Consider the following 10,908-nt stretch of genomic DNA (forward strand, 5'->3'; position numbering starts at 1 on the left):
ATAAAAAATAAAAATCCAGTATTTTGTAATTTCTTTCTATCAATGGAGAGGCATCATAAATGTGGCAGAGCCCTGCAGCCTTCACATAAGAAACCCAACCCCAGAGGCTAGGTGCCTGTAGTTCAGTGATTAGAACGCCAGCCCTGTGCACCAGTTGTGGTAGGTTCAAAACTGGCCCAGGCCTGTTTATCAAAAAGAAAAAAAAAAAGAAAAGAAAAGAAAAGGAAACAAAGAAAGAAAAAGAAACCCAAACCCAGACTAGCTAAGTAGCTGAGAGAGGATAAGTATAAGGCAACCAGCATCCAACTTAGCTTCAATCCCAAGCCCTGAGACGTTTGACTTCTCTGAGGAAATATTTCAAAATTTATATTTGTGTAACGGTTTCAAATCCAATGACTTCAAGTCTGCAAGAAGATGATAATGATGTAGTGGAAGCACAATTTCAGAGCACTGGCAATTGTCAACAATCACAGGACCTGGCTGTCTAACCTGCTGTTCCACCCTCTATAGAACAATCTACCCCTAACTCCAGCTGAAATCTGAAAGTTCCACACAGCCCCATGCAGTAGCAGGTGTAGCTGTAAGCCATGAAGAGCCTAAACACACCCCCAATACACATACAATGGAATCCATACACAGTCATGTATAGACTGAAATCTCACCTCCCTTCCCGTAGACTGTGAGCAACCTGTCTTCCAAACAACTCAAGTCATGTAGCACAGTGATCATGAGCACAGATTTGAAATCGCACAGAATTTGGTTGAAGTCCCACTTCTGCTACTTAATAACTATTGAGGCTCAAAGAAAATTATTTATATTCATTGAGTCTCTAATTGTCTCATCTATAAAATAAGGATGATAACTGATAGCTCCTTCACAGGATGATTATGAGGATTAAATGACATCTGACGTGTAAAGTACACAGGTACAAGGAAGATTGAATAACATTGGCTTTAATTAATATATTTAAAGAGTGCAAGTAGGATTAAGGGCACAGTGAGTCACTGAAAAAATACATATTATGTACTTGGGATCATTCCTGAAGAAACATGGGGCCTCTTTGTAGTGAGTACAACATCTTTTATTGATGTATTCACATAACGTAAATTTATTGGGTACTTACTACATGATAGAATACAAAGACAATTAAAACACAATCCTTTTTTTTAAGAAGCAAATGTTTTACTGATGAGATAAAGACATAGATAACTAACTACAATGCATGAGATCAATACCACAAACTATTAGAAATTAAATTCTAAGTGTTCTTAAAGGAAAAAGAAATTGATTCTTTTTAAGATGTTTAGAAAGACTTCCTAGAGAAAGTTATATAGGCATAGAGTTTTGAAAACAATAATAAGAAAAAAAGAAAGGCAGTGGGAGTATTGATAAAGAGGAAACAATGGGAAGAGTGCATATATAGTTTAGCATTAAGTTAGCATTAAATAAGCATTTTTTGCAAACCATTATCTTCTAGTGTGTCATCACTAACTTACTCAGGTTGACAACATATTTCCCAACCCTAGATTGCCTCAATGGAATCACATTTTCTCCTTTTCCTGAAGCCAGGTACTCAGCCAATGTAAAATTTCAAGTATATGTTAACACAAATCCCTGTTAATCCTGCAGTGGCAAGAAGGTGTAAAACTTAAAATCAAAAGAAACTTGTTAGCTTGACTTTTGCAATGTATGATGGGGACATATTATTTTTTTGCTACACAATTTTTTTAAATAAACTTGAAGCTAGTCCTTAAAAATCTAATATAGCAGCTGTTGAGAGAAATGACAAATACAGTACTTTAATTTTTGAATATACTATTCTATGTAATGCAATTTCAGTCTCCAAAGACTCATGTGGGTCTAGAAAGCCCATTGCTCATTCTATGATATACACCTTACTTACTACTTAAAATAATTGGATTTTATTTGTAAAATACAATGCTAGAGTAAGCCTCATGTTCCTAAAGATATTTTCTATTTTGTACCAATCAATTCATAAAATGTGTCATTTCTCCTAAAATGCACTTTATAGTGAAAGAGTATCAAACAGATTCCAAAGTTTCTCTAGGATGATTCACATTTTTCTTGCCAGCTGTTATGACATGAATATAGATGGTTAGGCTCCCGTGTGAGAAGTAACACATGAGACCTGTTCCAGGTTTCTGCTTCTATGTGCACATACAACAAACTACGCTACAATTTAGTGGCTCTGGACATCAATTTATTATTTTCTGTTCCAGTTCAGAGGGATAATGGGCTCAGTTGGGTAGTTCTGGTTTAATATGCTTCATAAAGTTGTAGGCAAATATAACTGTGCCCAGAGTCACTTGAAGGCTTCTGATATGTCTAGTGCAGACTGGGATGGCAGAAACAGCTGGGAGCTCATTAGGTGTTCCTTTTTCTCTTACCCTCTGTCTGCTCCTCCTCTTCCTCTTTTTACTTCTCTTTCCTCTTCCTGTCCATGTCCTCATTCCTTCTCCATTTCCTCCCCCTGCCACCCACCCCGTCTTCTTGTGGCTTCTCCATATGACTAGATCAAGCTCCCTCCTAGTACTGGAAGTATCAGGGAACTTAGATTTCTTACATGGAGGTTGGCTTCTCCCAAGAAAATATTCCAAGTTGCCTGAATGGAAGCTGTAAACTTTTTAATGAGCTAGCCTCAGAGATCACAGAATATCACTCTATTGCATTCTACTATCCAGCTCATCACTAAGGTCAACAGAAGGCACATGAGACCACACCACGCAAGGGAAGGAGATGTAAAGAAACTGCCACCATCCTTGATTTACCATAATACCTAGACAACAATGGAATATTGTGAGAGTTCTTCAAACTTTTTTCTTCCTTTCATAGTGATTTTAAAAGATACTGAGATTACCATAAAACTCCTAAATTTAGACTATGTCAATTAGTTATTTAACCTAATTTGTTAATTGGTAATTAAGAAAATATAGGGCGGTGCCTGTGGCAAACCCCGTCCCCGCCAAACTGCAACAAAAATTAGCCAGGCATTGTGGCAGACGCTGGTGGTGGTCACAGCTACTTGGGAGGCTGAGGCAAGAGAATCGCGTAAGTCCAGGAGTTGGAGGTTGCTGTGACCTGTGAGGCCAAGGCACTCTACCGAAGGCAACAAAGTGAGACTGTCTCAAAAAAAAAAAAAAAAAAGAAGAAGAAGAAGAAGAAAGAAAGAAAAAGAAAAACAATATAAAAACTAATATAAAATTGTCCTTTGTGCTCAGTTTGGCTTACTGATGAGAACTTTTATTTTTTTCAAGAATCTGTTAAAAGAATTATCAAGAATGTTCTCTATGAGTGATATCTGTCAATAAGTACAAAAGTAAATAATCTGCCAAGATGTAGTGATTTCAGCCACTTTTAATGCCACTCCAATTTGCCTCCTAACTCACTAGGAACATCAAAAAGCTGCAAAATGAATTTCTGAGTGTGTTTATTACTCTCCAGACCATGCCAGCTGCTACATGACCATGAAATAGAACCACAGCACTTTCAAACTTTCAATGTTTTGGTATGTTCAGCATAACCCATTTTCACTAGATATGGAAGCATGACTCAAGAGAAGGATAAGTATATTAATTAAGCTAAGATAAATATTTTATATGACACAACCATCTACAAGTTGGCATTGAGAAACTGCATTCTCCTCAAAGCAGCTTATAGAAAGGGTGATTTTGTTAAATAAAGCAGCTGGGTTACTTCTAGTTATCCATTTATTGCTGAATTACAAACTTTCCCAGACTTAATAACTTAAAAGAACAATCATTTTATTATATCTCACAAATCTGTAGACCAACATTTTGGGCAGGGCTCAACTGGGCAACTCCTCTCTATAGAGCAATGCCTGAGGTCACTCAGTGATATTCAGCTGGTGACTGGAAAGTGCAAGGTGCCTTCACTCAGATGTCTGGAACTCGTGGGTGCCCCACATCCATTCTTGGTCTCAGGGACTTTACCAGAAGGCCTGTCCAGGAGAGCAGTCCGTCTTCTTTCATGAAGGCTCAGGTTCCAACAGTAAACGTTCCAACGGACAGAAAAGAAAGCTACCAATAAATATTAGGCCTGTGCAGCACATTAGCATCCTGTCACTTCTGCCATATTCTTCTGTTTAAAGTAGTCACAGAGAATCTGCTCATTTTCAGGAAGAGAAGGCATAGACCTTGACTCTCGATCAAAAGAATTGACAGTGATACCGGAAAAGTGGCACCCCAGCCAGCTCAGCCGAGCAGGGCCTGGGGGATCTGCCACTTCTGTCTTGGTGGCAGCAGCCGGCAAAAAAATCGGCAGGTTGGGGCAAGCGAGGGAGCTTTCTTCCCCAAGAGGCTCCAGTAGAGGGGGCTAGAGGACCTGTCAATCAAGTGAAAACTGGTGCCCATCCCTGATTGGTCCATTTTCAATCCTGCTCATGATTGGTTCATTTTATGGACCAATCACAACTAAGCTATTACACCTATATAAGGCCCTGAGCAGAGAGCCTGGGGGCAGATCATCCAAGATCACTGCAGATCATCGCAGACCTTCAAGGAAGATAGAGCAGAAGAACAAGACTTCAGCAGACCATTGCAGACCGTCCAGAGGAAGAAGCGAGAGCTGCGGCACTTCTAGTGCTGAAGCTGCTCTACAAAGAGGCTTGGATCTTTGTAGGAGTTGGAACACTTCCGCTGCTGATCTTGCCTTACAAAGAGGCTTGGCCCTTTGCTGATCTCTGCCCTGCAAAGAGGCTTGGTCCTTTGTAAGAGCTGTAGCTGTAACATTTCTGCTGCTGATCCTGCCCTGCAAAGAGGCTTGGCCCTTTGTAAGAGCTGTAGCACATCTATCCTGCTCTACAAAGAGGCTTGGCTCTTTGTAAGAGTTCTTTTCATAAGAGTTGTAACACTTGTATCCTGCCCTGCAAGGAGGTTTGGTTCTTTGAGCTGTAAATAAAACCTCACTGTTCATTCTATGGTCTATCAATTCATTCATCGAATCGTTGAGACCAAGAGCCTGGAAATCCAGTGTTAAAAATCCGGTATCAACAGCACTGTGTCATTTACTGCAGAGCCCGTGAGGAGGCAGACATTTCTGAAGCCATATTCTGGAATGTCTGACCTGCAGGCTCTTAAGAGTTAGCTCAAAGACAGATACACAGGGGAAACTCAAATGACGTAAATTAGAAACAATGAGCCAAATCTACAGGTGGCATTACTTACTCTCAATTGAAAAGTAGAATCCAGAAATATTAATTGTGTAATGCGAAGAAGTTTCCCAAATATAGTTAAGTCAGAATCTTTAACTATGTCAAGGCACTGAGTAGAACTTTTGAAAAACTGAATGTCAGATAACCTCTCTAGATTACAGGGCAGGCACCAGTTATAATGCAGTGCATGCATTTCCCACTCAATCAGAAAGCACTTGCAGAAATAAAACAGTAATGTTTTAAAAATCTTTTGGAGGAGGTATGGTTTTTCTCTTTCAAAAACTAAATCCTAAAAAAAGGGAAAAAAAAACCCAGTAAAGCATACATTCTATGCCCAGTTTTCAAAACAAAACTTAGGCTCATTTGAATTGTTTTTTATTGTTATATATTGCTATATTTATACACTCTCCCACAAATGAATTACATAACACTTGGGTTATCAGGGCCCTTCACAGTCAACCTAACACTGCTTTCCTGGGCTCATTTACCATTGATTTTCTCCCAATACCTTGTAGTCAAAGACCAAAGGGAACACATTTATAATTGAACATTCTGAGTTCATTATTCACTGCAGAAAGAGAAACCATAAACCAGGAGGAATCATGGTGCCTGATAGTTCTCATAAAATGTTAGAAAGGACATATAGGATTTGAGCTTGTTTTCCATGATTTGGGCTTACCATGTTCAGATAAGTGATCATATTTTCTTGATCAAACGTTGTCAGTGTCCTTGTGCTATGTTGAAGCTTTGTGAAATTATGTTCATCAGGAGAACACCAGTTCCTACTCCAGACTAGCTCCAGGTGTCCTAGGCTCCTTCTCTCTTCCGCACTCCAGACTTGCTGTACTCTGCTAGATTGGGGTTATCTCAGCCCTCTGTTCCTCCTTCTGTTCCATTCAATTCCTTGTACCTTCAGTAACCCTTCCCTTAGCATTCTAACTCAGTTTCTCTCGGAAGTTCTTTGTGCTTCGCGTTGTCTGGTGCTTCATTCCCTCCAATAAGATCATGGTACACGTCTCTCAGCACTGGCAGACCACTGCAGATCACTGACACCTAAAGTACACTGTATTCACAAGAAAGGAAGGAGGATGGTTTTATTTTTGTTTCACAGACTAGATCACGCAGGTGAAATTGCCTTACTTGATTCAATAAAATCTTCTTTGGTAACAGACTTCACAAATCCAGTCCTGAAAGCAAGAAAAGAACTCAGGTCTTCAAGAATCATTGTTGGAAAGAAACAGGTTCTCAACTTGTGGATCCGGTAAGACCATCATCCTGCATATCAGATATTAACATTGAGATTCATAATAGTAGCAAAATTACAGTTATGAAGTAGCAACGAAAATAATTTTATGGCTGGAGGTCAGGACAACATGAGGGACTGTATTAAACGGTGGTGGCATAAGAAAAGTTGAGAACCATTTAGTTCAGTTTGACCAGAGCCTGGAACGAGACTACATTTCCCACAATTCTTCAGGGCCTACCCGCCTCCAGCATGCTGGAAACTACAACTCCCACAATCCACAGAGACCGCGCCCTCGTCTGGTTTCCGGAAGACCCAGCACCTTTTCCCATCTACCCTTTCGGTCCTTGCGCGCTTGGGAACAAGGTCGGGTAAACAGGTCTGGGTGCTGCCGCCATTTCTACCGCCTTCGATCTCTGCGCCTTTTGCAGAGCTCTCCAAAGGCGCCATGTTGGCACAGAGCGTCCGGAGGTTCACGACCTCTGTGGTCCGTAGGAGCCACTACGAGGAGGGCCCCGGGAAGGTTAGTGTGTAAGGGGCTCGGCCTGGTGGGGTGCAGGGGAGGTGGCAGCGACTCCTTCACCGGCAAAGGCGCTCACTTACTGTGAAGACTGTGACAGGTTGGGAATTGGGGCTGAAACGCAGACTTTCTGCCAACCCCAGGTCTAAGGGAAAAGCTGGGGACCCCAGCGCGCATGGCCACAAGGACAGGACAGGTAGCCGGGAGCCGTACACAGGCCCCCACCGTCCCCTCCCCCCACAGCGAACGGACAGACAAAAAAAAGAGAGAGGAAAAAGAAAAAAACCTCTGAATGGTCCCGGAGAGCAGGGCTGCAGGTGTGGTGGCGTAAAGCCAATCTGGAGGTCATCGGACCCCGAATGAAGGTCACTGGACATTAGTGAGGAAACGAGGGCCTGTGGTTGCGGATCAAGCTTTTTGTAACTAGTCGACTATGTTAGAAGTTCTCAGTCAAGATCGGGTTTGACCTCAGGTGAAAATAACTTAAGTCAGATAGTGCAGATATACCAACCTTTGAAGGTTAAACGAGGCCTCATCGTAAAGGGCAGGGTATGGCTGCTCAGTGATGAAACGTCATTACCTTATAGCTTCCTTACTGGGTAGCTGGTTTACAATAAATAATAAACGCGCGTTTTGTTTCTAAAAGGACTCCTTTGGAGAGTACTTATGTCCTAAAATAGAAAACTTATCTCTAATTTTTTCCTGAGTCCTTAGAACCATTGAGTAGTGTTCAGTAAATGCAGTTGTTACCTTCTAATGTTATATGTATGTTAAAAGTCCATGGAGTTTGAAAGATAATGTTTAAAAAGGTAGATGATTGTGTAGAGTACATACACATTTAGCATCCCCTGTGTTCTTGCCCCCCCCCCTTTTTTAGTCTATAAAACAGCTGATTTGAAGTTCTATTTTTGTTACTTGTTTTTCCAACAGAATTTGCCATTTTCGGTGGAAAATAAGTGACGGTTACTAGCTATGATGACTTTGTACCTTGGATCTGGATTTGCTGCACCTTTCTTTATAGTAAGACACCAACTGCTTAAGAAGTAAAGATGTCTTCATGCATCCATTTAACAGGTAATTAATGGATCTGTAATCTTCCCTGAAAAACACATGTGCTCCCACAAATGCATTGTTGTGTATGCCATCTGAGACACAAAGATGTTAAGTTGGCCAAGATCCCATAGGTAGAGATGATGGCCAGGATTCCTACCCCGGCAGTCTTGGTCCAGAGCCCTCAATTTTTAACCAGGGAAAGTTATAATAAACTGATTATTCTGTCACAAACACTTGCTAAAATAACACTGGTTTAGAACATGTCTTTCAAAACACTATAAAATTTTTAATTTGTTTTAAAGTGCTTACTGTGCTCTCTCCCAGTTTGTATAATCTTGGCTAACAATATTGATTTAAGTTGTAAAAACCCCAGAAGATCAAATCCTTACAGTGTTCCTTGATAAATCAGTCTCAGATGTTTGTACTGGTATAAATCTATGTGTGACCAAGGCAGCCATCATGGGAAACTCAAAACTTTTGAAGATACTTTTCTCAGTAAGGAGTGATTCTCTGATGATTTTGCTCCACAGTGAAGGATTTGGCAATATCTGGAGACTTTTTTTTTTTTTATTGTTCCAATTGGGGGGCAAAATTCCAGTAGTGTGAAGGTAGAGAAACATTGTGTTAAGAGACTATGTTAGTCTATACCCAGGGGAATCTTATGTATTGGGAGGTTTGCAAATTTCCAGTGTGTGAATAAAAGATTTATTTAGTTTGTTTGTGATCAGAGTTTCTCAAAGTAATAGGACAGCCTATTGAATGATTGGAATAAATTCCAAAATATACCTTAGAAAGGGAAGACTACTTCTCATAGTTAAGAAAGGCAACTATTTATCTAAGCCATTATTATGGAAAGGGTTTGGTGCATATGATGAAGCAAATCAGTATGAATAAAGTCATGATACTGTAAACGCTTTCTGATGTACCTGTCACAGTGATGGTCTTTTAATGAAACTGCATGATTCCTGTTACATGAATGAGTGCTTTTTAATGCCATTAATTTTTGGTTTTTATTTTGCAGATATGAAGAGCATTTTAAAAGGTGTATTCTGTTTGAAAAATGGATCAAACTCTTGAACTCAATAGCATACTGTTTGAGTTTGTAAATAAACTTAAGATGTGACTGCTTAATGTCTCTTTTCTGAAATACAAGTGAGAGTTGAGCGTTTGCTTACTTTATTATTTGGGTAGTAGTCCATTATCAGTTTCTTAAGAACTGTGTGTGATTTAGCTTGTTTCATGGTATTAAATACTGAGATTTTTATTTAAGTTTAGATTTCTAGGTCAGGATTTTGTTGGACTTTTTTTGTTTATATACTTTTAGTCTACCCCTTTACTTTTGACAGTGTAAACTTGGTTTTTCTCCATGAGTGCTTAATTGATTTTGAAAAAAAAAACAGTAGTGTACAGGTTGAAGTCCTAGTTAATCGGGTATTTAAGAGCTGCTGTTTTGTCTTCCAGGCCTATTACCTGAAACTGAAATTTTTACCTCATTAAATATTGGTGACCAGTATTAGTCTTATTTAGACCAGAAAAAGAATATTTAAAGTAGAATATAATAGCATATAACAGATGATGTAGAAAATATTCCCAGTGTATTCTGGAATTTTGAGTATAGTATACCCTAGTAGAAATGAGGTTAAGAAATGGCAGTGATTCATAATTGTATCTGTGAATCAAAATAGTGAAGTACTATTTAAAATATAATGACTTAATTCTTATGACTGTGTAAAATAGAGTAGTAATTAGCTACTGAATATTTTCATTTCACCTTGGTCACTACTGAAATACTGGTGTTGGAAGAATACTGTAAAAAAGATTGCAAACTGGTGGTTTGTTTAATCTCTAGTTTACAACATTTAAAAACGAGTATCCACATAAAAATATTTCTAAGTGGTTGAAAAATTGCCCTGGGTGGTTCTACATGCATGCATGAGACAAAATAGCTGCCTAAGTCACTACTCACCATAACATTAAATTTCCTGTAGGGCTTCCTGTAAAACCAAATGGCTGGAACTTAAATTTTGAGTTTTTTTCTCTCTGTTTATTTTGCTAGGTCCTATCTTTAGAATCTTCAAAACCAACTGGCAACTACTTAAATGTGGATGCACCTTAGTTTGTAAGACTTTTCCTAGATATTCCCCTGCACTTTATTGCCATCCTTTTTTTTGATTGTCCTGTGATGATTTGGTGTCATCCTGCACTTTTTTTCTGTGAATTGTCAAGCTTTTTCATCTTCAGAAAACAGGAATAAATTCCCAGTTTTGGGGAATTGAGATAGTGCTTATTGTTTTGAGGTCTAGTGAGCTGTAAAAACTTTTTCTGAAATTAAAAAAAAAAAAAAACTTTTTCTGACACATCTTAAATGAATACGATTCTTTTTTTCTGGTTTAAAAATACATTAAGAATCAAAAGTAACAGTAATGGATAGCCAGAATTAGGTATAAAGTTTGAATGTTATGACACATGTACATCAGTATCAAAGAAACTTCCCCTGTTTTTCCTCTGCCCATAAAAAGACTTCAGACTGTTCAAGTATGTTGTGAGCAGAAGAGACCAGACAACTGCCTAGTTTCTGTTGTAGGTTCTCCAGAGAGATAGGTCGAGAAGGGTGCAGATGGAGAGGAGTTTAAGAATTGTCTCATGCAATTGTGGGAGGTTGGTAAGCCCAAATGCGAGTGTGCTAACAAGCTGGAGACCCAGAAAAATATCCAAATGCAGTTTACTGGTGTAATAATTCCTCCTTAAGGTTCAGTGTTTGTTCCGTTAGGCCTTCAACTGATTGGGTAAGGCTCACACACAAAAGTGAATTAAAAGGATAATCTATAATTCAAAAAACTATATTGTTTGACCAAATGTTTGGACACCACCATGTTGTAGCCAAGTTGGCACAAAATGAGC

The 10,908-nt window shown here is 39.1% G+C and overlaps 1 protein-coding gene and 1 non-coding gene across 2 annotated transcripts; both read left to right on the plus strand.

Annotated features, from left to right (window-relative positions):
- The first annotated feature begins 6,770 nt into the window (after positions 1-6,770).
- On the plus strand, positions 6,771-9,133 carry LOC111723928 (cytochrome c oxidase subunit 7C, mitochondrial). Its single transcript, XM_023510927.1, is given in 2 exon segments — positions 6,771-6,957; positions 7,885-9,133. Coding segments are annotated over 2 exon segments (192 nt in total). The 5' UTR covers positions 6,771-6,882; the 3' UTR covers positions 8,002-9,133.
- Positions 8,870-8,932, plus strand: LOC111723985. Its single transcript, XR_002772379.1, has one exon. It is a non-coding gene; the product is annotated as a small nucleolar RNA Z39 (small nucleolar RNA).
- Positions 9,134-10,908: the final 1,775 nt, after the last annotated feature.

Source organism: Otolemur garnettii, unplaced genomic scaffold, assembly GCF_000181295.1.
Source record: "Otolemur garnettii isolate 467f Iridium unplaced genomic scaffold, OtoGar3 scaffold00017, whole genome shotgun sequence".
Lineage (NCBI taxonomy): Eukaryota > Metazoa > Chordata > Mammalia > Primates > Galagidae > Otolemur > Otolemur garnettii.